Source organism: Oncorhynchus keta, chromosome 27 (assembly GCF_023373465.1).
Source record: "Oncorhynchus keta strain PuntledgeMale-10-30-2019 chromosome 27, Oket_V2, whole genome shotgun sequence".
In the NCBI taxonomy this organism is placed as follows: Eukaryota; Metazoa; Chordata; class Actinopteri; order Salmoniformes; family Salmonidae; genus Oncorhynchus; species Oncorhynchus keta.
In genome coordinates, this window is record NC_068447.1 from 42,172,952 (window position 1) to 42,198,674 (window position 25,723).

Here is a 25,723-nt window from a genome sequence, read left to right on the forward strand (position 1 = left end):
TTGTTGTTGTTATACTTGATAAAAAGGGAAGAGTTATTAACAGTTGGCGCCGTCTCTGAAAGAGCAGCATGACAAACTCTACCCGCATTCTTACCTAAGCCATCCAATTTTTTTGTGACGCGCGATAAATGGTAGTACACAGAGTGCATGATGGGAGTGGTGAAGCTGACTTTCTTTTCAACAGGGACGGAGGCTAAAGTGGTAGAAACGAATGAGAGCACCATGGAGGCGGGGCCTCAGCTGGAAACTGAGGAAGTCCCTGCAGAACAGCCCATGATCCAGGCTGAGGTTATAGAAGAATGTCAAACAACCGAACAACAGGAGGCTCCTAGTTTACCTGTGGCTGTTGCGGAAGAGAGAACAGACAATGCTTCCAACCAGATGCCACATCCCCAGGTCAGCTATGTCCCTATCCTTGAGTCTCCGGAGTCACCAGAACAGCAACCGCCACAGTCACCAGAACCAGCACCAGTAGTGCAGGTCGGCCCTGATCACAGAAAGGAGAAGGAGAGGGAGGAGGTCAAGCCCTCAACAGCGCAGCAGGCCACACAGGAGGAGAAGATAAGGGGTGAGGGCATGTCTACCACCAAGCCATCCATTCGGGACTCGCCAGAGTCACCGACCCCTCCCATTTCCATGCAAGAGGCGGAGCATGTTTCCATGGACACAGATGAGGCCGGGCTAAAGGAGGAACGCTCAGGGTCTCCCATTCCTCCTGCTCCACAGGCCGACACACAGGAGGCTGCTCCTTCTACTGTGGACATGGAGGACAGGGGGACTCACTCTGAGGCGGAGGAGGAGTTTGTAGAAGAAGAGGAGGAGCAGCAGGGGAAGGAGGCAGACGGAGAGGGTCATCATAGTCATCACAGAAGGGTCAAGATCAAGCAGGAGCCCCAGGACCCCACGGAGGAGCAGGAGGAGACGAAGCCTGATCAACTCCTCCTAGATGAGATGTCCAACCAGAGCCACCAGAGTCCCGGGGACGAGAGCAGCTCTGGCTTCCTTGGATCCCCGGCCGAGAACGAGGCTGAGGCGGAGCCTGACGCACAGGTAATGGGGGCAGACACAGTGACGTTTAGAAATCACATTTAAAGCCTCACCTTTTTAGCTTGGCCTTTTAAAAAGGGACATCTGCAGGTGAAACAATAACAAAGTGTCACCCTGCTACTGTTTCGGTAAAAAGCTGAGGGGTTGGAGAAATGTAACCTCTCAAATTCATAGACAGGGCTATGGATACAAGGACTAACCTTCCAGTCAAAAAAATTGATGTAGCAACTGCAGAGTGCCCTTTTAATCAGTCATTTTCTTGTTTTAGACATTCATGGAGTTTTATGTTTCTATTTTCATCCCCTTTACTGCTTCTCGTTTGCTTTTACTTTCATTTGATTGTTTTACTGTTTAGATTAGAGTGTTGCGATTTTTAAATGCACTTTGAATAAAGCTCTATTTTGATTTGACAGCTGTCCATGGAGCTTAGCCTGATGCCCACCGGCCGCTCGCGTTCCGACTCCCTGCTCACTGAGACGGACGACTCGCTGCCCTTTGACCCCCTCAAACCAGACGGGGAGAAGAAGAGGAGAGGCTCTCCGGGGCGCTCCCGGGTCAAACAGGTGCGGTCCAGTAACAAGTTGGTGTCCATAGACAATCAACACTCATTCAAAAGTCTAACTCTGTCATAGGGCTTTTGTTGTTGCGATAGGCCCATTTCACAATGACGTTGAGGTTACAAAACTGTCAAATGTTCTGTGTTATATGTTGGCCAGTATGCAGTGGTCTTATTCATCAGTTGATGAGGTACTGACACGGTTGGTGTTGGTCTTTTCAGGGGCGGGGCAGCAGCAGTTTCCCGGGGAAGCGGCGCCCTCGCGGTGGTGGCGGTGGCAGGGGCCGTGGCGGAAGGAACCGCCTCAAAGCCATGGCCTCCTGCATCGACGCCTTCCTAGTGAGTAAAACCGATCGACAACACCGAAACATTCAAATGTCATTTATTCACTAGCTCACTCACTCACTCCGTTATGTCATCAAATGTCGACATTGAACCTTACCATAGACACAAACCACAGCGGCAGTTTGTCACGGAACTCTAGAATGTTTGGAACTTGATCTGTTGTCTAAAGTTCATTCGATACAGATCACTTGATTGTAACTTGATATCAGAATGTGATTGGCTCTATGTGTTATTGCTGATCCTAGCTGAGCATGACAGCAGCAGACACTGGACTGAGTAAGGAGGAGGAGGAGGGGGAGGAAGATGAGGCTATGCAGAACACGGTGGTGCTCTTCTCCAACACCGATAAATTCGTCCTGCTTCAGGTAATTCTGGTCTCATGCTTTTCATTTGGATATTTTTCCAGTTCCCCTTTGGCATGTACCATGTCAGACAATCTTAGACATTTTTAAGCATCTTCACTGTAACCCAAGCTGCCTGTGTTTTTCCCTTCTCTCTGTCACCACCCCTCCCTCTTTCTCTCTATCAGGACATGTGTGTGGTGTGTGGCAGTTTTGGGAAGGGTGTGGAGGGGCAGCTGCTGGCATGTGCTCAGTGTGCACAGTGTTACCATCCTTACTGTGTGAACAGCAAAGTAAGCAGCAACTTCTTCATTCTTTATAACATCTTCATACAGCTAGTCTTCCTAATAATAATACGTAGCGAGCCTTTCGCAGATGCTTTGCAATAGGCCACTGTAAAGAAATAAAACAAAGGTTCAAGAGTTACAACAGACAAGCCTCTGGCTTCATCTTGATGGCATTTTCAGAAATCAAACATTGACTGTTTATTTGTATTTAAAAAAATATTTTTACACTGTATCCCCCCCCTTCTCCTTCCTCCTGCAGATGACTAAGATGATGCTGCGTAAGGGCTGGCGTTGTCTGGAATGTATCGTGTGTGAGGTGTGCGGCAAGGCCTCGGACCCGGCCCGCCTGCTGCTGTGTGACGACTGTGACGTCAGCTACCACACCTACTGCCTGGACCCGCCCCTACACACTGTACCCAAGGGGGGATGGAAATGCAAATGGTAAACATGAATCCCAGCTCTTTCTCTCTCTTCAAATATACCCATAAAGAAGCAACGACAGCAACTCTTTCACCGGGATAGCCTGTTCAGTCATGCTTTTGGGTCTGAATAAGGTTAAAATGTAAATTCACGTGTACCAGAATCTGCATAGTATGCACACGACAACAAAAAAAGTAATGAAGCCTAACTTTAAAAGCTCAGATGTCTATCTTTTTACTTTCCGTTTCTCGGTTACATCTGAACTTATACATTTATACATCACGAACAGTACCAGCAACAAGAAATACACCACCATTTTGAACATTCACCTGTCAGATACTGTACTTGAACCTGATTGCTCATTGTCCCTGTTGTCTGTTCCTTGTGTAGGTGTGTGAGCTGTATGCAGTGTGGTGCCAGCAGCCCGGGGTTCCACTGTGAGTGGCAGAACAACTACACCCACTGTGGCCCCTGTGCCAGCCTGGTCACCTGCCCTGTCTGCAGGGAGAACTTCATGGAGGAGGAGCTGCTGCTGCAGTGCCAACACTGTGACAGGTGGGTACCACTCATTACAACTACACAAACGTACATAGAGATATCTGGAAGGTTGTTGAGATAAAGATATATATAAATATATACTACCAGTCAGAAGTTTGGGCACCTACTCACTCCAGGGTTTTTCTTTATTTTTACTATTTTCTACATTGTGGAATAATAGCGAGGACATCAAAACTATGAAATAACACATGGAATCATTTAGTAACCATAAAATTGTTAAACAAATCAAAATATATTTTTTTATTTGAGATTCTTCAAAGTAGCCACCCCTTTGCCTTGATAACAGCTTTGCACACTCTTGGCATTCTGTCAACCAGCTTCACCTGGAATGCTTCTCCAACAGTCTTGAAGGAGTTCCCACATGCTGAGCACTTGTTGGCTGCTTTTGCTTCACTCTACGGTCCAACTTATTCCAAACCATCTCAATTGGGTTGAGGTCAGGTGATCTGATGCAGCAGTCCATCACTCTCCTTCTTGGTCAAATAGCTCTTACACAGCCTGTAGGTGTGTTGGATCATTATCCTGTTGAAAAACAGTCCCTCTAAACGCAAACCAGATGGGATGACATATCGCTGCAGAATGCTGTGGTAGCCATGCTGGTTATGGTTGCCTTGAATTCTAATTAAATCATCCTCCATGCTTCACTGTGGGAACCACACATGCGGAGATCATCTACGCCCCACAAAGACGGCGGTTGGAACCAAAAATCTCAAATTTGGACTCATCAGACCAAAGGACAGATTTCCAACAGTCTAATGTCCATTGCTTGTGTTTCTTGGCCCAAGGAAGTCTCTTCTTATTATTGGTGTCCTTTAGTATTGGTTTCTTTGCAGCAATTTGACCATGAAGGCCTGATTGACGCAGTCTCCTCAGAACAGTTGATATTGAGATGTGTTTGTTACTTGAACTCTGTGAAACATTTATTTGGCCTGCAATTTCTGAGGCTGGTAACTCTAATGAACTTATCCTCTGCAGCAGAGGTAACTATTGGTCTTCCTTTCCTGTGGCGGTCCTCATGAGATCTAGTTTCATCATTAGTGTTTGATGGCTTTTGCAACTGCACTTGAAGAAAGTTCTTGAAATTTTCCCGATTGATTGACCTTCATGTCTTAAAGTGATGATGGACTGGCGATTTTCTTTTGTTTATTTGAGCTGTTCTTGCTATACTATTGACCTGGTCTTTTACCAAATAGGGCTATCTTCTGTATACCACCCCTACCTTGTCACAACACAATTGGTTTGCTGAAACGCATGAAGAAGGAAAGAAATTCCACAAATTAACTTTTAACAAGGCACACCTGTTAATTGAAATGCATTCCAGGTGACTACTTCATGAAGCTGGTTGAGAGAATGCCAAGAGAGTGCAAAGCTGTCATCAAGGCGAAGCTGTCATCAAGGCAAAGGCGATTCTTTGAAGAATCTCAAATTTGTTTGACACTTTTTTGGGGGTTACTACATGAGTCCATGTGTGTTATTTCATAGTTTTGATGTGTTCACCATTATTCTACAATGTAGAACATAGCTCAAATAAAAACCCTTGAATTAGTCTTTTGACTGATACTGCGTGTATGCATGTATGTACAGTTGAAGTCGGAAGTTTACATGCACTTAGGTAGGAGTCATTAAAACTCCACAAATTTCTTGTTAACAAACTATAGTTTTGGCAAGTCTGTTGTGTCATGCACAAAGTAGATGTCCTAAGTAATTTTTCCAACAATTGTTCAGACAGATTATTTCACTTATAAGGTGTATGTAAACCTCCGACTTCAACTGTATGTATGTATGTATGTATGTATGTATGTATGTATGTATGTATGTATGTATGTATGTATGTATGTATGTATGTATGTATGTATGTATGTACAATTGAAGTCGGAAGTTTACATACACCTTAGCCAAATACATTTAAACTCTGTTTTTCACAATTCCTGACATTTAATCCTAGTGAAAATTCCCTGTCTTAGGTCAGTTAGGTTCACCACTTTATTTTGAGAATGTAAAATGTCAGAATAATAGTAGAGAGAATAATATATTTATTTCAGCTTGTATTTCTTTCATCACATTCCCAGTGGGTCAGAAGTTTACATACACTCAATTAGTATTTGGAAGCATTGCCTTTAAATTGTTTAACTTGGGTTAAACATTTCGGCTGGCCTTCCAAACGCTTCCCACAATAAGCTGGGTGAATTTTGGCCCATTCCGCCAGACAAAGCTGGTGTAACTGAGTCAGGTTTGTAAGGCCTCCTTGCTCGCACACACTTTTTCAGTTCTGCCCACACATTTTCTATGGGATGAGGTCAGGGCTTTGTGATGGCCACTCCAATACCGTGACTTTGTTGTCCTTAAGCCATTTTGTCACAACATTGGAAGTATTCTTGGGGTCATTGTCCATTTGGAAGACCCATTTGCGACCAAGCTTTAACTTCCTGACTGATGTCTTGAGATGTTGCTTCAATATATCCACATAATTTTCCCACCTCATGAAGCCATCTATTTTGTGACGTGCTCCAGTCCCTCCCACATCATGATGCTGCCACCCCCGTGCTTCACGGTTGGGATGGTGTTCTTCGGCTTGCAAGCCTCCCCCTTCTTCCTCCAAATATAACGATGGTCATTATGGCCAAACAGTTCTATATTTGTATCATCAGACCAGAGGACAAAAAGTACGATCTTTGTCACCATGTGCAGTTGCAAACCGTAGTCTGGCTTTTTAATGGCGGTTTTGGAGCAGTGGCTTCTTCCTTGCTGAGCGGCCTTTCAGGTTATGTCTATATAGGACTCGTTTTACTGTGGATATAGATACTTTTGTACCTGTTTCCTCCAGCATCTTCACGAGGTCCTTTGCTGTTGTTCTGGGATTGATTTGCACTTTTCACACCAAAGTACGTTCATCTCTAGGAGACAGAACGCGTCTCCTTCCTGAGCGGTATGACGGCTGCATGGTCCCATGGTGTTTATACTTGCGTACTATTGTTTGTACAGATGAACGTGGTACCTTCGGGCATTTGGAGATTGCTCCCAAGGATGATCCAGACTTGTGGAGGTCTACAATTCTGTTTCTGAGGTCATGGCTGATTTATTGAGATAATAATAATTTGCAAATAAATGTAATTTTCAGGATGTTTTTTCTTTTCATTTTGTCTGTCATAGTTGAAGTGTACCTATGATGAAAATGACAGGCCTCATCTTTTTAAGTGGGAGAACTTGCTTAATTGGTGGCTGACTAAATACTTTTTTGCACCCACTGTATGTATATTAGGCTAAAGAGAAGAGGACCCAAGACATATCCTTTAGGGACCCCCGTTCTACTGTTTTGGTTGTACCATGTTAATGCTTTGTCCAGAAAGAGCAGTATCTCTTTTATCATGTGTTTCTCTCCATGTAGATGGGTGCACGCAGTTTGTGAGAGTCTGTACACTGAGGACGAGGTGGAGCAAGCTTCTGATGAGGGCTTTGCCTGCACCTCCTGCACTCCCTACGTCCCCAAACCCATAGGTAAGCCTATCAACTTCAAACCAGTGCATTTGATTAGAAGAAAGTGAACACGGTGACGACATGAAATGTGTTCTGTAATTCTCACACTTCCCCCTCGGATTGTCTGCAGTAACAGTGGATACGACCTACATGTCAGCCATGAAGATAAAAGAACCAGGTTGGTTTTTTTCTCTTTTGAACTGTTTATATGTGAGGACACATGATGTTTTTTTTCACCTCCCAAGGTGCCTTACACCGACCTCTTGTAGTTTTAACAATCGGCACATGTTTTATTTTTATGTATCCAAGTAATTGTTGTTTGTTTAGTAGAAATAGCCCTCACTCGTCAAATGTTTGTGTAGTTTTATCAGTCATCAACCCTCGCTCCTCCCTGTCCCACCCAGAACGTCAGTTCTACCGGTTGGAGGGAGTGTGGCTGACCGAGACGGGCATGTCCCTGCTGCGTAGCATTTCTATGTCTCCCCTACACAAGAGACGTCAGCGGCGTTCCCGCCTGGATATGCTGTGTGGTGACGGAGGGCATGACGGCATTGAGCTACGAGACGGCGAGGGAGACGGGGACGAGGGAAAAGGTGGGTGGACTTTCTGCTGTTCTGTTTCTCTAAGTGACCGGGGTTTCTATAGGAGGAGGATGAAATTGCTCCGTGCCTTGACACTGATCGAAGGTCAGATTTGCCTTTATCCCCTAATGGGTTTCAGGTCCAGATTTGGAGTTGCAAACTGATCCTAGATGTGGGTTTTAAACACCTTCTACCAAAAGTTTAAATTTATTTAAAAAAAAGAAAAAGTTTTAATTTTTGATATGCTTTGAAAGGTCGTCTTGGACCTTCTTGATGTATTGATTTGACATGTATTGTTCTTCAAGAGGTGATTCCTTAAGTCATGCATGTATTTGTGCACTCACTTTGGTCTGTCACTTCCTCTGCATTGACCATGAATTTCTCGCTCTCTTGTTGTTCCAGGCTGTGGGGAGCCCATGGAATGTGAGACAGGAGCCCCTGGTGTAAAACAGGAGCCTCCAGGAAGCCCAGACAGAGAGCTGGGAGCAGAAGGAGGTGGTGAGGGGATGGAGGAGGGCCTCCTCAAAGGAGGAGTAGAGGAGACTGACGAGGGGAAGAAGAGGAAGAGGAAACCCTACAGACCAGGTCAGAGGGCACTCTAACTAGACATATTGGTTAAAATACTATTTGTTTCTTTTGCGACGCTTTAGCCTCGCTTGCCTGGTACAATGGGACTAAAAGAATAGTCCTAAAAGTGCAGGTCTGGCACACCAGACAGTCTCAATCAAACAAGGAAAGTATTTGAAAGAAAATGGATACTATTAGAACCCAGGTCGATCCAACAGACCCCTGTAGTGACGACATATCATTTGTCACCGCTCTGTGACGGTCACATTCAAATAAACGTTTATATTTGCCGCAGGGATCGGTGGCTTCATGGTGCGCCAGAGGAAGTGTCACACGCGGATGAAGAAAGGTCTGTTCCCCCATCTGTCTCATCTGGCTGGAGACGGGACAATTACTACAGATGGACGGACGGGAGAGAAACTAGCCCTAGAGGAAGGCAAGTTACAACAGCCACCTGCCGCCATTGTACTGGTCAATCACTGAAATACTTGCATCTGTTGGAGAGAGGTCAAATTCTTCAACGTTTTGTAAAAAATAAAAAAATAAACCTTACACGACCGCTGCGGGAATGAGTTATTGTTCATGTGCTTTCATGTCTCATGTTCCGGGTTTCAAATGTACATTGTGTCGATGAATGTTTTTATTTGCAACCCAAAACAAAATGTTTTAAAATAATTCCAACTCCTGCTTTCAAAATGTGGATTCTGAACATCTGAAATGACACGTGCTGTTTGTTGACAGGGCCCCACCCAGACACACCTATAGATGGCGCCCCGGAGACTAAGCCAGCTGAGGGAGAGGGGGAGCAGGCCAAGAAACGACGAGGCAGGAAGAAGAGCAAACTGGAGGACATGTTCCCAGCTTACCTGCAGGTACATTCTCTCTCACCACCTCTCACCATGGGCTATTCTAAAGATTTCAGTTAGCAACCTAGAGGAACCCGTTTCCCGGACACAAATTAAGCGCAGTGGAATACAAAGCATGCTCAATTGAGATTCTCCATTTGAAGTTACTTCTCAGTCCAAGGCCAGACTTAAATCTGTGTCTGGGGAAACTAGCCCGTAAGTGTCTAGAGACCAACTCCCTAACATCAGAGTTATCTATCTCTCTGTGCAGGAGGCGTTCTTTGGTAAACAACTGATGGACCTGAGTAAGAAGGCTCTCCTGGTTCCCCCAGGACCGAGGCATCATGGTGCCGTGGGTCTCCTCCGACCTCCACTGCCCCATGCACCTGGGGACAGACCCACCGCACCTGACGCAACGGAGGCCAGGGAGCGAGCGATGGGGTCTGGGATGCACCTGAAGCAGGAGGGGGGTGAAGGATCCCAGGCTCAGGGCGAGGGAGCAGGGTCGTCTTCGTCCGTTAAAGAACCGAGTTCGACGGACCCTCAAGGCTCCGACACGGAGAAGAATGAAGGTAAAGAGATCACGGTGATGCTGAAATGTTGCGGATTAATAAAAGGGATACTTGACAAGCCTAGTGTGCAGGAGCTTATTTTCTTTGGGTGAGAGATCTGTGCGTTGGAGTTGCAGGTGTTTAGTTTTGCCATATGCTACCAGTTTGGTCTTGACGGATGCTTTTCCCCACTAGTCTAACATGCCTCCCGCTCGGTCTCTCTCCCAGGTCTTCCTCAGGGCATGGAGAGTCAGGACTCTGAGCAGTTCTTCAGGAAGGTCCTGGGAACGTCAGAGGGGGCCTCTTTAGGAGGGTCGCTACAGAGCAGCATGATGCCCATCCTGGAGGGAGTCAAGGGGGAGATGAACCGCAGTGGTCTGCCACAGAGGAGCCTCCTCACTGGTACAGGCCTAGAAAGCTCACTTTTCATAGAAAGTATAAATGTGGAAATGAGTGTGACCTTAAGACATCTCACTAAGAGAAAGGAGTAGAAAATGTGAACCGCGTGATGATATATGGAGCAATAGTTTGTTGTCGTTAAGGAACTGTTAGGCTCATGGTAAAGCAGGACATGTCACTCATACAAGCTGATCCCTTTCAGGGTCACTGCCCTCAGCTGGTGTGATGGAGTCCTTCCCTGGACTCTCTCAGTCTCCGTTCTTCGACATGCGGGACCGGGCAGGTCTGTTCAGTCCAGACGGGGGAGAGGAGAGCCCATGGGCAACCCCCTCCACCCCTGCTACACCCTCCACTCCCCCTACCCCCGGCGAGGCAGATGGAGACGGGCTGTCCTATAACCAGCGCAGCCTCCAGCGCTGGGAGAAGGACGAGGAGCTAAGAGAAATGTCCACCATCTCCCCTGTACTCTACGCAAACACAAACTTCCCCACTCTCAGACGGGACTACCCAGGTGAGTGGATGGAGGGAGATCTTAGTTAAAATGAATAAGTGGCCTTTTCTAATTTTTAGGTTTGCTCTGGATGAGATGGTGCGTCCAAAGTTCTAATGAAATCAAATAAAAAATTATCTCTGAAAATTAACCAAATATCAAATGTTTTGACAGCAGTTACCGGAATATACAGTACCAGTCAAAAGTTTGGACACACCTACTCATTCAACGTTTTTTCTTAATGTTTTACTATTTTCTACAGTGAAGAATAATAGTGAGGACATCAAAACGATGAAAGAAGGCAGATGGAATCATGTAGTAACCAAAAAAGTGTTACAAAAAAATCAAAATATATTTTAGATTCTTCAAAGTAGCCACCCTTTGCCTTGATGACAGATTTGCACACTCTTGGCATTCTCTCAACCAGCTTCATGAGGAATGCTTTTACAATAGTCTTGAAGGACTTCCCACATATGCTGAGCACTTGTTGGCTGCTTTTCCTTCACTCTGCGGTGCAACTCCTCTCAAACCATCTCAATTGGGTTGTGGTCAGGTGATTGTGGAGGCCAGGTTATCTGATCCATCACTCTCCTTCTTGGTCAAATAGCCCTTACACAGCCTGGAGGTGTGTTGGGTCATTGTGCTGTTGAAAAACAAATAATAGTCCCACTAAGCGCAAACCAGTAGGATAGCGTATCGCTGCTGAATGCTGTGGTAGCCATGCTGGTTAAGTGTGCCTTGAATTCTAAATAAATCACAGAAGGTATCACCAGCAAAGCACCATCACACCACTTCCTCCATGCTTCATGGTGGTAACCACACATACGGAGACCATCTGTTCACCTCTGTGTCTCATAAAGACACAGCGGTTGGAACAAAAAAATCTCACATTTGGACTTTCCACCAATCTAATGTCCATTGCTCATGTTTCTTGGCCCAAGCAAGTCTCTTCTTATTATTGGTGTCCTTTATTAGTGGTTTCTTTTCAGCAATTTGACCATAAAGGCCTGATTCACACAGTCTCCTCTGAACAGTTGCTATTGAGATGTGTCTGTTACTTGAACTCTGTGAAACATTTATTTGGCCTGCAATTTCTGAGGCTGGTAACTCTCTAATGAACTTATCCTCTGCAGCAGAGGTAACTCTGGGCCTTCCTTTCCCGTGCTTGATGGCTTGTGCGACTGCACTTGAAGAATGTTCTTGAAATTTTCTGTATTGACTGACCTTCATGTCTTAATGGACTGATGTTTCTCTTTGCTTGTTTGAGCTGTTCTTGCCATAATATGGACTTGGTCTTTTAGCAAATAGGGCTATCGTCTGTATACCATCCCTACTATGTCAACACAACTGATTTTGCTCAAACGCATCAAGAAGGAAAGAAATTCCACAGATGAACTTTTAACAAGGCAGACCTGTTAATTGAAATGCATTCCAGGTGATTACCTCATGAAGCCGGTTGAGAGAATCAAATCAAATGTATTTATATAGCCCTTTGTACATCAGCTGATATCTCAAAGTGCTGTACAGAAACCCAGCCTAAAACCTCAAACAGCAAGCATTGCAGGTGTAGAAGCACGGTGGCTAGGAAAAACTCCCTAGAACTCCCAAAACCTAGGAAGAAACCTAGAGAGGAACCAGGCTATGTGGGGTGGCCAGTCCTCTTCTGGCTGTGCCGGGTGGCGATTAGAACAGAACATAGCCAAGATGTTCAAAGGTTCATAAATGACCAGCATGGTCGAATAATAATAATAAGGCAGAACAGTTGAAACTGGAGCAGCAGCACGGACAGGGCCAAACAATGCCAAGAATGCCAAGAGTGTGCAAAGCTGTCATCAAGGCAAAGGGTGGCTACTTTGAAGAATCTCAAATAAATAAAAAAATATTTGATTTGTTAAACACTTTTGGTTACTACATGATTCCATATGTGTTATTTCATAGTTTTATTATACAACGTAGAAAATTGTTTAAAAAATAAACGCCCTTGAATGAGTAGGTGTGTCCAAAGTTTTGATTGGTACTGTATATAATGTAAATTGTGATCCTCTCTCTTCTCTCTGACAGACTGGTCCAGTCGCTGTAAACAGATCATGAAGATCTGGAGGAAGGTTTCAGCTGCAGACAAGGTTCCTTTTCTGCAAAAGGCCAAAGACAACAGAGCAGCTCAGCGGATCAACAAGGCACAGAAGGTGGGAGTTTAGGCCAGATAATTGATTCATAGGGCCAGCTTCCTTGATCCAGATCAAACCCACGCCTGAACTAAAAAAATCTGTTTGGAATTTCAAATGACAATGCTTTTAATGCACTTCAAGACTTAATCTGGGTCCAGGAAACCATCCCAAAGCATACGTTTGTCACTGTAAGGATGTCTACATAGTCTCCTTGCCTTTCTTAACTGTCTCTTCTCTTATACAGCAGGCAGAGAGCCAGGTGTGTCGGCCCATCAAGACAGAGGATGATGGTAGTGTTCGGGTCAAAGGGGAACGTCCAAGCCTGCACCTCCAGATCCCGCCACCCTCAGGTTCTGTCTCCAACCCCTCCCAGCCCAGCTCGGCAGAGAGCCCCTTCCACCCCGACTCGGGTTCCTCTTCGGTTTTCTTCCCCGACGGTCCTCTCAAGACCCCAAGCTCGGCATCGGCAGATATGAGGACAGATCCCTTTGCCAAGCAGCCTCCCCAGTCCCCCCACCCCTCTCACCACTCCCACCCCTCCACCCCATACTCCTCCCACCAGGTCGCCTCCAGCCCCATGCTGGGCCAGGCCTCTTCCTCAGGTTACCTCCATCCTGTCCCGCAGGGCCCTCTTCAGGGACGGCCGGCAAGCCTCGGCCCCTTCGACATGCACCCAGGGACCCCCCGGCGGGCCCAGCAGGTGGACCCATTTTTCAGGCCACAACAACAGATCCAGTGTCACCTGCCCCAGTCACAGCAGGGCTCTCAGGAGCACCTAGGCCCCCCAGAAAGCCCTCGGTCCAGGGGTGGAGGGCCTGGGGACTCCCCTCTCTTCTCCCCGCCCCACACCACCCACTATGGAGACCCGTTTCGAGGCCAGCAGCAAGGGATGGGGCGTCCAGAATACGGTTCCTCCCCCTCCCATGTGTCCTCACCTGCCGGGATGGGACAGTACAGGGCTGATATGAGTGGGGGACCCTCTCCCCGCTCCTCCTCCACGGGCCGCCAGGACCTGAGTAACACAGGCTCCCCTGCAGGGATGCTGGACTCTGGGGATGGCTTGTTCAAGGCTCCCATGACGCCCCGGATGCACCAAGGGGACAGCGGGGTGGTACTCCACCCTGGAGCCTCACCCAACCACCACTCTGAGGGCTACCGCCAGTCCCCCTCTACCCCGTTTCAGGACCCCTATGCCCAGCCTCCTCTCACCCCCAGACCCCAGTCTGGGGATAGCTGCTCCCCCCTCCCCCAGAGGCATCCCCAGGCCCAACAGGAGTCCTGCCCCAGGGTCCCCTCCAGCCCCCAGTCCCAAGGCAGCTCTCAGTCTCCCCTCACTCCTGGAGCCCTCTCCAATGATGCATTCTCTGTCCAGTCCCCGGCATCCAACTCGCGCTTCCAGTCGCCTGACCCCTACTCCCAGCCGCCCTCGCGCCCCCAGTCCAGGGACCCCTTTTCTGCTTTGCACAAGCCCCCCCGGCCCACCTCCGCTGTTCCAGAGGGCACCCCAAGCTACAGAGGCTCACCTCACCCCAACCAGTCTCCTTCACTCCCCCCGTCCTCCACCCCTGTCGGGGACCCTCTCTCTGGGAAGCCCTCTGGGCCGCCTGGGTTCAGCCGGGGCCCCAACATGGCCTATCAGATGGCCCAGCAGCAACAGCAACAACTCCTCCAACAGCAGCAGCAGCAGCAGCAGCAACACCAACAGCAGCTTCAGCAGCAGCAGCAGCAACAACAGCAGCAGCAGCAGCAGCTTCAGCAGCAGCAGCAACAACAACAACAGCAGCTCCAGCAGCAGCAACAGCCCCAGACTCAGGTCATGGGTTCCAACTTCCACTCCAGGATGCCCCCCCAGCAGGACCCCACAACCCCCCAACCCCCGGATGCACCTCAAACCCAGGGGACTATGTCAGGCGCCCAGGAGATGCCTGACATGTCAATGGTTCAGGATCCTTCACTACTGGACCTCAGCCCCTCTGAGCTGGAGAAGCAGAGACAGGTATATGTTCTATTTGCTTTAACTAGGATCTCATTTATTCCACTATGACTATGGGGCTAATCTTTTAAGAGTCCTTCAACATCACAAGATAAATTATTGTCCCTTATTGTCATTCTTAGGCCTGATATAACCCCTGACTGGTGTTTCTTCTTCTTCCTCTGATAGCGACAGAAACTGAGGGAGTTGTTGATCCGACAGCAGATGCAGCGAAACTCAATCCGGCAAGAGAAAGAGGCTGCAGCAGCCAGCAGTGCTGCCCCCTGTTGGCCTGGAGGTGACATGGCAGCCTATCAGCAAGACAAAGCCCGCCGTGCTCCACCACCCTACCCACAGGTACGCTATAATATGTCGAACAACATGTCCGACATCAACTTGGGTCAGGCTCAAAATGTTTTGAATCTGAGTGGACCTGGGGAGGTACTACTTAAACCTGTACAATAAGAACACATTTTTGTTTTCCATTTCAAAAATGTTTTCTACGTTTTGCCCTACTGAATATGACCGTGGTAATGTCTCCGTTTGGCTGGTGATTCTCAGCGGTTTCTTCGTATTTGATTTGAATTGCCCTTGAGGGGATTGATAAAGTTGTAATTGATTTGAATAGTAGGCCCTTGTTGTTTGTCCCAATAGGACCGTGCTGCTGCTGGAGCCCAGGCAACATTGGCGGGGAAGATGGATGGTGGCCGCCTGCCACCCCCAGGAACCCCTGCCATGATGGACCCCAACCAGCTCAGGTATACACTCAAATCTCTCCTTTCTCTTCCGTCTGTGTTTTCTCTTTCTTAAATGCACTCACAGCTGCTGTACATTTAAATAAATGCCATCAGGAATTATTTCAGCCAAGATAACCTTTTTGTGCACATCGCTTTCTCACTAGCTTCCGGTACGTTTTGACATTTTGTCTGTATTTGTCTTTTGTAGACAACCAGGGCCCCCCAACCCCCAGGGCATGTATGGTCGACCTCCTTTCCCTGGCCAGTGGCAGCAGAGCCCGGGTCCCCGTCGGTTCCCCCAGCCTGGCATAGAGGGTGTGGGCCCCAGGCACAACCTCAACTCCCCCCTCAACATGCAGCCCGGCATGGACCCCGGAGGACCCCCACCACAGTTCATTGAGCTGAGGCACAACTCTCAGAGGCTGCCCCTGGGGACCCAGTTTCTCCAACGTGGGCCCCAGCAACGGCCACGTCTATATATCCCCCAGCAGCAGGAAATGGCCCCCGGACAGTTTATTCATCATCCAATGCCTCAGGGTATGGACTCTCAGACAGAGGGGGTTAGAGACTCACGGCTGGGGCTACAGCAGGGTGGTATGAGTCTATTACTGCCACAGCAGAGCACTGGCCCCTCACAGCAGCAACCCCATCTCCAGCCCCACACAGGCACTTCCCAGACCGCTAACGCTCCCAGTTCTCACTCTGGGCAGCAGCAGCACCAGCCTTCCCAGGACTCCACAGAGTCCCAGGCTGGAGCTTCAGGGGACCCTAATGTTGATCTCCCCGAGCCCGACCTGGAGGATCCGTTTGCCCCCAAAAGGCTAGGGAATGCCCCCGGGGATGGAGGAATGGAAGATGAGGATGACCTGGCTCTAGATCTAGACCCTGATAAGGGTGACGACGACCTGGGTAACCTTGACAACCTGGAAACCACAGATCCACACCTAGACGACTTACTCAACAGTGACGAGTTTGACCTGCTGGCTTATACGGACCCTGAGCTGGACCAAGGGGACCCCAAGGATGTGTTCTCGGACCAGCTGCGGTTGGTGGAAGCAGAGGGTGAAACACCAGGTACCTCTGGAGCTCAGGACATCAAAGTGGAACAGAAACCAAAAGTGGAGGAAAACCCCATCTCAAACACGGGGTGCTCCACGTTGTCCACAACACCCCATCCCTCCTCGGAGTCTGCCGACACCTCCAGGATCAAGCTGGAGCCAGGCCAAGCGGTGGTGAAGGATGAGATGGGAGAAGCAGTCTCCATGCTCCTTCAAACAAACAAATCCTCCACTCAGTCAGAGAACCAGGGTGCCTCTCTGAGCTCTGTGCGGTTAGGGGGGCTCCCATACCCTCTTCCTGGTCAGGCTGACTCCTTATCCTCTCTGGGGGAGGACCCTTTAGGGCTGCCCGATGGAGGGGGACAGCACTCCCCAGCCGTGGATCTAGACAAAGTCGAGAGCTCTCTGGAAGCCAGCGAGCTTCCCTTGCTGATCCAGGACCTGCTGGAGCACGAGAAGAAGGAGCTCCAGAAACAGCAGCAACAGCAGCAGCTCAGCTCCCTCCACCAGGGGGCAATGAGGGCTCACATGGGAGGCCACCCCAACCACCAGGGCGGTCCTGGACATATCATGCTGACCCAGCACCACCGCCCCCAACCCCAGAGTATGATGGGACAGCCAGGTATGGTGCCACGCCCTCCACACCTCCTGCAGCAGCAAAGGATCATGGGACAACCTGGGATGACGCCACAGCACATGGCTGCCATGGCTCAGCAACAAGGCATGATGAGGATGGGGCATCCTGGGGGAATTCACCCAGGACTCAACCCACAGCAGCAGCAACAACAACAGATTAAACAGTCAACTCTGGCTGATAACTTCTTCCCTGATAAAGGTAAATAAATGAGTTCTCATGATTGTTTGATCTTGTTTGAATCATGACGTTTTCCTTTAATACATTTTCCCCGGTGTTTCTGCTTGCTCCGTCACAGATCTAGACAAGTTTGTGACTGACGACGTCATGGATCCCATCGCCAAGGCAAAGATGGTGGCACTGAAGGGCATCAAGAGAGTGTTGGCACAGGACCCAATGGGGGTACCCTCTGGAATCAACAGACAACAGGTCTCTCTGTTGGCCCAGAGACTAGCGTCGGCACCGGGAACAGGAGATCCACAGGGTCAACTCGCATCTGGCCCATCTAAGGTACGGTGTCTCACTTGTCCAAACATAACCAGGACAATATAATGTGTTCATAATGTTCATCCTGTAAATTGATCATTTGCTGTGGGATCCTCAAAACACAATCACTCTTGTCTGTTTATCTGATTTATGTATTTTGACAACTTCTTTTATTTTTAGGAAGGGGAATGCAGTGACCCAACACAATCGAGACCCAACCCTCCCCAGTTTGTACAAGGGATCATCAGTAAGTTCTACAAATTGTTCCAGCGTTATAATATTTACATATATTTGTTAGTTGATGTATTCCAGTGTTTTCCCAAACCTCCATTTGAGTTACCCCCAGCCATTGCACATATTTGATGTATTCCAATATAAGCACACCTGATTTGAATTGGTCAACGAATCACCCCCCTGTTCTACCTACCAGATGATGCAGAGCAGCATCAGTATGAAGAGTGGCTCTTGCACACCCAGCAGCTGCTGCAGATGCAGCTCAAGTTCCTGGAGGAGCAGATCGGAGCTCACCGCAAGTCCCGCAAGGCTCTGTGTGCCAAGCAGCGCACTGCCAAAAAGGCAGGCCGTGATTTCGCCGAGGCTGACGCAGAGAAACTCAAATTGGTCACAGAGGAGCAGGGCAAGATCCAGAAACAACTGGACCAGGTGGGGAAGACTCTCTGAAAATCTTTACCCCCATCCATCCACCCACCCATCATCATGCTTTCCTGTCTTAACGTAATTGTCCAGTGTGAAATCTCACTTTTAAAAGTTCATATTCTGTTAACTCATAAACAAATAGTGTTGTTGACTCGTCGTGTATTTGTGCCCAAAGCATATAATTGCAGAGAAAAAACACGTGAAAACCCCACCCCAGACTTAAACTGTTGCTATTTCCTCATGGAGGATGATGTCATCCTCCCGAGTAAGATGAGCTGGCCAATCAGCGGTCTACTCATATACATATTTTTAGTGACCAGTATACACTCACACATTCTGTTGTTGGTACGCCCATGCCTTTCCTACACAGAAAAGCTGCTTTTTAAAGGGAAACGTCAACATTTTTCAATTTGCACTGTTTTCACATATGTTGAGGTTGGGTTGGGGTGGTGCTGTAGATAATAAATATGAATTTGCAGAATTGTGATATTTTCCTTTAACATAATTGTCCATTTTTGGAAGGAAAACTATTTCACCCATATTTCTAATTCTAAGTCATATTTTATAGAAATCTGGAAACACTGGACAGTTACTTTAATATTGGCTCCTGTTAACACATCTCTTGTTGCGTTTCAGGTGCGAAAGCAGCAGAAGGAACACACCAACCTGATTGCAGAGTACAGGAGCAAGCAGCAGCAGCACCAGCAGGGCTCTAGTCTCCTGGCCCCAGGGCCCTCCACCCAGGGGACCCACTTGCTCTCCAAGATGCCCGGGCAGATGATGATGGGTCAGCAAGGAGGTATACCCGTCAGAATTCCCCCACAGGGGCAGTCTTTCCTAGGAGGAGGCCAGCACCCTGGAGCTCTGGGAGTCAGATCCCCTGGTCCTCCTGGTGGTCCTCCTGCAGGATTCTTCCCCCAGGGCCCAGGAGGAGTCCAAGGGGCAGACCAAAGACTTCTCCAGGAGAGACAACACAGGATGCAGATGATCCAGAAACTACAACAGCAGCAGCAGCAACAACAGGCGATGATGCAAGGCCAGCAGCCCATGCCACATCCAGGTGTCCAACCAGGTATGTTGCCACATCCAGGTGTCCAACCAGGTATGTTGCCACAGCCAAGCGTCATGGGTAACTCTCTGATTAGTCAACAACAACCAAACCTCCAACAGGGAATTATGCCCAACCAGGCCATGGTGCCCCAGGGTATGGTACCAGGGCAGGCTGTGGCCCAGCCAGCTCAGACCCTGATGGGAGGGCAACCTATGAACCAGCCTCCAGGCATGATGGTTGCTCAACCAGGCATACAGCAGCAACAGAGGCCTCAGGTCCTAATGGGCCAGCAGGGAGTAGTGGGACCCCCTCAGCACCATGGACTCAGAGGACCCGGCCAGGCCCAGCTCACACCTCAACAACAACAAATCCTGGCCCAGCGCATGTTGGCGCAACAGAAGCTACAGCAGCAGCAAGTGACACAACAACAGCTCAGGCAACCACCACCACAGGGCTTCATTAGCCAACCCAGCCAGTCTCACGACTCCCAGGGAGGACTCTCTCAACCTGCTACCCCAGGTCAGATGGGATCTTCTCCCGCTTCAGCAGGGGGGAGCACACGGGTCACCCCGCAACCAACTGAGGGGCTGCAGCAGGGGGAGAGTGGAATCCTTAGTCCTAGCTCCAGGACATCTCCACAGCAGGGTGGACCTGGACCTTTAACCCCTGGCCAGATGACCCAACCAGGGGCTTCTGGAGAGCAACAGGCGGTAGTGGGACAACAACAACAGCAGCAATACATGGCCCAGCAGCAGCAACAGGCACCACAACAACCTCCTCAAAATGCTCAAGCTGGACATCAACAGCAAGCAGGTTACCAACAGGCTGGCATGCACCCCCAAGTACAACAGCAGCAATCACAGCAGCAACAGCAGCTTCAACAGCAACTCTCTCTACAGCGACAAAGTTCCCTCAATGCTGATCCCTCAAAGTCTGGTTTGGTTACCGTCAAGCAGGAAGGACAGCAGATGTGTTACATGGCACAACAACAACAGCAGCAACAACAACAACAACAACAGCAACAACAACAACAACAGAATCTTATGCAGCAAGCCCAAGACCCCATTAGACAACAACATGACAATATGGGCCAGATGCAAAATGTGATGGGTCAACAGAACCACCCTGGTCAGCCTCAGCCCGTCCCTGGTATGCCAGGCCACCCTAGTCCCCAGCAACAGGCCCTCATGGCCCAGCAGCAGAAGCAGCAGGCCATGATGGGCATGCTTAGAGCCCAGCAGCAGGGCATGATGCCTGGCCAGAGGCCTGGGGGTCCACCTGGTCAGATACGCACCCCAGTCAACATCCAGACTATCATAGCCCAGAACCCCCAGCTCCGACACCTCACCCCCAACCAGCAGATACAGCACATCCAGGCCATGATCCAACAGCGCCAGCTCCAACAGCAGCAGCAGCAGCAACAACAACAACAACAGGGCCAGATGCTGAGGCTCCAGGTGGGTCAAGGACAGCCAGGCCAGATGAGGCCCCAGGGGCCACTAGGACCGGGGCAGCAGGTGGGACAGGTCCAGAGGATGCCTGGCGGTCTGGAAGCCCAGCAGCAGCAGATGCACTATGGAGGAGCTCTTGGGAAACCAGGGGGAGTGGGCTCCCCGCTACAACCAGGAATGATGGGCCCTGGCCAACCACCGGGCGTGGTGACTCCTCAGATGCAGCAGCAAGGGATCACAGGACCTGTAGTCCAACAGCAGCAGCCAGGAGCCTCGCCTCAGTACGCACTGAGTGTCCAACAGCAGCAGCCAGGAGCCTCGCCTCAGTACGCACTGAGTGTCCAACAGCAGCAGATGATGATACAGCAACAACAGGCCCAGCAACACCAGATGATGAGAGGCCAGGTACCCATGGCTCGCTCCCCCATGGGGCAGATACGTGGTGGGCCCCCCCAGGGCCGCCTCATAAGGCCCATGTCTCCCCGCCAACCGTTGGCCAACTCCCCTGGTGACCCACAGCGCCACTCCATGGCACAGGCGATGGGAATGCGTCAACCCAACCAAGTCATGCAACACCAGCAACAACCACAGATCCACATGGCTCAACAACGCTTCCAGGGATCTCCCTCCCACGCAGGCTCCCCTGGAGGATCCTCAGTGCAGAAACAGGAAGCAGGCATGAGCCCAGCTACCCCAGGAACGCCGCACTCCACCCACGTTGCCTCTCCGTCTGTAACTGACGGGGCAGCTGGGAAAGGTAGTCCTTACAGTCAGATCAAGGTGTCTCCTCTCAGGTCACCTGGAGCATCCAAGAGTCCCCTGGACTACCCTGGGCTTAAGGCGGGAAGTGGCGACCCAACCCATAGCCAAGTCCCTCCGAATGGGCCTTCGCCTCAGAAGGGTGAGAGTGGACAGCAGGGCCAGCAGCATCCACAACAGGGCTCAGAGAGCCAGGGTGGTCCTCAATCTCCACCAGGCTCCAGAGAGGGTGCTCTGTGTAAAATGACCCTACAGAACATCAAACAGGAGCCCAGAGAGGTGACTTGTGATGGAGAAGGTGGTGGTGGTCCTCACTCCGGGGCCATCAAGAGGGAGGTGACTGGGGAGCCGGTTGGAGGGTTTGGTAACACTGGTCCTGGACCAGGTGGGGACCCCGGAGCCCAAGTCCCCAGGACTGAGACAGGACAACAGTTGCTGCAGAAGCTCCTGAGGACCAAGAACCTGCAGCTGGCAGCTCAGAGGCCATCTGACGGCATCCACAACGAGATCAACGGACACATCAACAGCAAGCTGGCCATGCTGGAGCAGAAACTACAGGGGACTCCACGCAACATGGAGGTGAGTCAGATATATCCTATCCGTTATGACTGTTCTCGTTTTTGCAAGGTAGTAAGTAGGTACTAGTCATAGAAATATACTTAGATTGTCATATTTTGATGGTACTAGTCCTCTCAAATGGGGGCGATGGTGCAATTCCTTGCTTCATTGCTTTTGTTGGTCCTCATCACAGGATCTGCAGTCCATCACAAAGAGGGCTCCTGTTGCCAAGGTAAAGCGCACCAACAAGCCTGGAGAACGAGCGCCCCAGTCCCGTAAGAAGAAGAAAGAGGAGGTTGGGAAGAGCACTGAAGCCCTGATGAAACAACTGAAACAGGTAAGAGATGACCTCCGAGGCTTGGTGAATGAATTACCGGACCTTTTCTCACCGAAACGTAGTGGGACATTTTAATTGAACGAAAGGGTGTTGATGTTAGTGTATGCTGTATTATTTGCTAACTTTGATTAAAAAAAAAAAAAAAAATCAAATAAATGCTTTCACAAATGCAGTGCATATTTGGTAGGATGCCACTTTTTACAGTAATAGCTCATTTGTCTTTGTTTTGTTTTTTTGTGACAAAAATGTAAATGTTCTCATTATTTTCATCCAGGGCCTTTCTCTCCTTCCCCTGATGGAGCCCTCCATCACTGCCAGTCTGGACCTGTTCGCCCCCTTCGGCAGCAGCCCAGCCGACGGCAAGGCCCAGCTCAAGGGCTCCTTTGGAAATGCAGTACTGGACAACATCCCGGACTACTACTCTCAGCTTCTCACCAAGGTAACGGTCTTGTGTACAGCGTAGACTTACTGTGGTGGTCCAGATTTCCAGCTGCATATTGTTCTTGATGCAGGAGTAACAGTGTCTCTATGTTCTCGTCTTTTATTTATGTGTATTCACCCTCCCAGTAGTTTTAACAAGATGTTCATATTTGTAGCTTTTGAAGTGTTTTCTTTCTGTTATGAAAAGTGCTATAGAAGTTTAAATTATTATCGTTATTCTATAACAACAATCACTTTTATTGCTCTCAATTATCCCACTGTTTAACCACGGCACCCTGTATCCTTAGAGTAACCTCAGTAATCCACCAACACCCCCGTCCTCCCTGCCCCCCACACCACCCCCCTCGGTACAGCACAAGATGCTCAATGGGACGACTGCTGTGGAGGAGCTGACTGAGGTACAGAAGGAGACCGAGACCACAGAGGACACTATGGGTAAGACAAAGTTTTTATAAAAAATAAATGGAAATAAAGCTATTTTGTGTTAAGGTCGTCCTTTTAAATAAAGACTCACTTCGTCTCACTTCCAAGCCTGTATGTTTTGTCATCCAAAACCCCTTAGTAATTTCATGGTCTTTGTTCCTATCCGGCTTGAATGTAAGAGTTTTGTGCAGTGCAATCAGATTTGATGAGCAGCTGAACAGTCTGTTAATGGCATCTCTCGCTACAATGTGTCTGCAGATTCTGTCACTGAAGAGGTGAAGAGTATGGATATCCTTGCAGCGCTCCCCACCCCTCCTCACAACCAGAACGAGGACATCCGGTATGATATGCAGGGCCTAAATGTTCACCTGTCCTTTTTAAGGGCGGGAGGTTACCGTGATAATGTGGCTGTCATGTTTGTGCCTGTGAGATTGAGTCTGACTAGTAGCCCTGTCATCTTCTCTTCCCTGACAGTTGAAACTCAAACATTGATAAAACAACCTAGCTTGTGAACCGAAACCCAAGGACAAAGTCGCACTTTAGTAGACTTTTGTTTCAAGTAAATTAGACCAAGTTTTATGCCAGCCAAACAGTGTTGCAGCGCGAGGTGGGACAGGCTATAGGATTCGTAGGTCTTTGACTTTTATGTGATGAATTTGCCAGCTATCAAACAAGAAACAGCCAATGCAGCACTTATTTAGCTTTGTATGTGGTCATACTTGACCTATTTGTATTTACAAATGCGAGTGAAATGCTGACACCTTGGAGAGCCCTGACCCCTTTACCCGCCAATGCCAAAATTGACCCACATCTGGCAGGTGGCGGGGTGTTCATTTTAGGCCCTGGTGGTATGATATGTCACCTTTCCTAATCCTATGTTAGGGATGGGCACAGTCAGTCAAACGGACGTTCGCATTCAAAATACTTGCGTGAGCATTCATTTCATTTTGTTGAAAGAAATTCATAGCCTTTTCATTGTTAAAACAGGCCGTTGTCTCAGTTAAATAAAATGATCTGTGACGTTGCTACACACAAGGATATACCATGGTTTGAAGTCCTTCAATTTAATAAAAATCGACTTTTGACTTAATGACGTTGTTGTGGACGAGGATGGGGAGCGCAGTAAAATAGCCTCGACTAGCCTAGCTAGCTTCTTTACATTGATTTGATGCAGTAAAGACAGGCACTGCCAAATGGGATGATGGCATTTATATTTGTCTGACTAGCGCTTGTAGGTGGCTACTTTTTTCCTCTCTTTCCCCCCTTGGGATCACATTGTTGTTACTGTTTTGAGCTTTTCCTCAATAGTTTGAGGAGAACCATTCTCTTTCTCTCTGGAGTAGCTGCCTCTGGCGTGTATAGTGTCCGCCCGTCCCATACACAGTGTGGCCTTGACCGTGTTTTCCAGGATGGAGAGCATATGTTTTGCCCTCTATACTGAAAGAACTACTCCGATAATAATGAGTAGTTGATTGCGAACGTTACCTTACTTATATCTTTCAGGATGGAGAGTGACGAGGACAGCGACGCTCCAGACAGTATCGTCCCAGCGTCCTCTCCTGAGAGTGACCTAGGCGACGAGGCGCCACGCTTCCCTCGCCTCCGAGAACCCAAAGAGGAGGAGATGGAGAGAACCATATCCCCTATCATACCACTCATCCCCCGCACTGCCATCCCAGGTAGGTCCACTACACAAGCTTCTGATGTCATAAATAATACAGGCCACTTATTGACAATGCACTTATTGTAAGTGGCTGAGTGTCTTAAGAGCATTGCTAAATTGGACTTGCCAGTCCACGTCATATATATTTTTTCTTCCCCTTGTCCAGTGTTCCCAGAGAACAAGCCGTTTGAAGCAGCGGCCGACAAGTTGGCGTCTACAACCAACCCCTGGGACAAAGCCAAGAGCAACGAGGTGGCTGTGACCTTCACACTGACCTCCGCTGCAGCCAAGGTTACTGAGCTTAATCCTCTTCCATCCCTCTACACCCCTTTTCTGACCCCCTATCATTTTCACTTCAACCCATCTCCTATCTAGCCTGGTCCCAGATCAGTTTGTGCTGTCTATACAGATATGGGTTGAAACCGATACGGGACCAGGCTACCTCCTATCTGAACTAAACCATGAACTGTCTGTTGTGGGAAAAAAACGACAACAATTTGGCTAGTTATGGTCTTGATGGATGGGTGGGTTGGTACTTCTCCAGAATCTGAACCATGTAATGGTGGCTGTGGCTCAGCTCCTCCACATGCGGATGCCTGGTTCCTATGAGGTGGCTTTCTCTCCCAGCCCGAGCAGAGCAGGAGCCTCAGGACCAGGGAAAAGCCCCGAACAACCAGGTACTGGACCGCCAGGTGATTTCTATTACATTTCTCCTCACAGTCAAGTCCCAAATAGAATGTAGCTACCTACTAAATAGTGATTTAACCAGAAACTTAAGATTTAGGGAAGAGGATAAGTTGATCCTAGATTTATGCCTAAGCTGAATGTTTCTCTAGGTTGAACCCCCCCCCCCACTCCCTTCCATCT

The 25,723-nt window shown here is 48.8% G+C and overlaps 1 protein-coding gene across 5 annotated transcripts in view; it reads left to right on the plus strand.

The window, feature by feature from the left end:
* The window catches only part of kmt2d (lysine (K)-specific methyltransferase 2D), a 41,789-nt gene that overhangs the window by 8,001 nt on the left and 8,065 nt on the right, over positions 1-25,723 (plus strand). For 3 of the 5 annotated variants that reach the window (XM_052482461.1, XM_052482464.1, XM_052482462.1), the window contains exons 11-42: positions 185-1,050; positions 1,461-1,610; positions 1,826-1,942; positions 2,194-2,313; positions 2,478-2,582; positions 2,836-3,017; positions 3,387-3,551; positions 6,940-7,049; positions 7,159-7,206; positions 7,433-7,621; positions 8,012-8,194; positions 8,472-8,612; positions 8,918-9,048; positions 9,293-9,593; positions 9,801-9,974; positions 10,174-10,482; positions 12,523-12,647; positions 12,874-14,625; positions 14,791-14,958; positions 15,256-15,359; positions 15,547-17,231; positions 17,329-17,540; positions 17,697-17,763; positions 17,947-18,179; positions 18,810-22,013; positions 22,186-22,329; positions 22,604-22,768; positions 23,058-23,205; positions 23,452-23,533; positions 24,697-24,872; positions 25,023-25,147; positions 25,401-25,548. In XM_052482461.1, the coding sequence (XP_052338421.1) occupies positions 185-1,050; positions 1,461-1,610; positions 1,826-1,942; positions 2,194-2,313; positions 2,478-2,582; positions 2,836-3,017; positions 3,387-3,551; positions 6,940-7,049; positions 7,159-7,206; positions 7,433-7,621; positions 8,012-8,194; positions 8,472-8,612; positions 8,918-9,048; positions 9,293-9,593; positions 9,801-9,974; positions 10,174-10,482; positions 12,523-12,647; positions 12,874-14,625; positions 14,791-14,958; positions 15,256-15,359; positions 15,547-17,231; positions 17,329-17,540; positions 17,697-17,763; positions 17,947-18,179; positions 18,810-22,013; positions 22,186-22,329; positions 22,604-22,768; positions 23,058-23,205; positions 23,452-23,533; positions 24,697-24,872; positions 25,023-25,147; positions 25,401-25,548 (11,829 nt within the window). The remainder of the gene's footprint in view (positions 1-184; positions 1,051-1,460; positions 1,611-1,825; positions 1,943-2,193; positions 2,314-2,477; positions 2,583-2,835; positions 3,018-3,386; positions 3,552-6,939; positions 7,050-7,158; positions 7,207-7,432; positions 7,622-8,011; positions 8,195-8,471; positions 8,613-8,917; positions 9,049-9,292; positions 9,594-9,800; positions 9,975-10,173; positions 10,483-12,522; positions 12,648-12,873; positions 14,626-14,790; positions 14,959-15,255; positions 15,360-15,546; positions 17,232-17,328; positions 17,541-17,696; positions 17,764-17,946; positions 18,180-18,809; positions 22,014-22,185; positions 22,330-22,603; positions 22,769-23,057; positions 23,206-23,451; positions 23,534-24,696; positions 24,873-25,022; positions 25,148-25,400; positions 25,549-25,723) is intronic. The other 2 variants (XM_052482463.1, XM_052482465.1) reach the window with 1 other exon arrangement.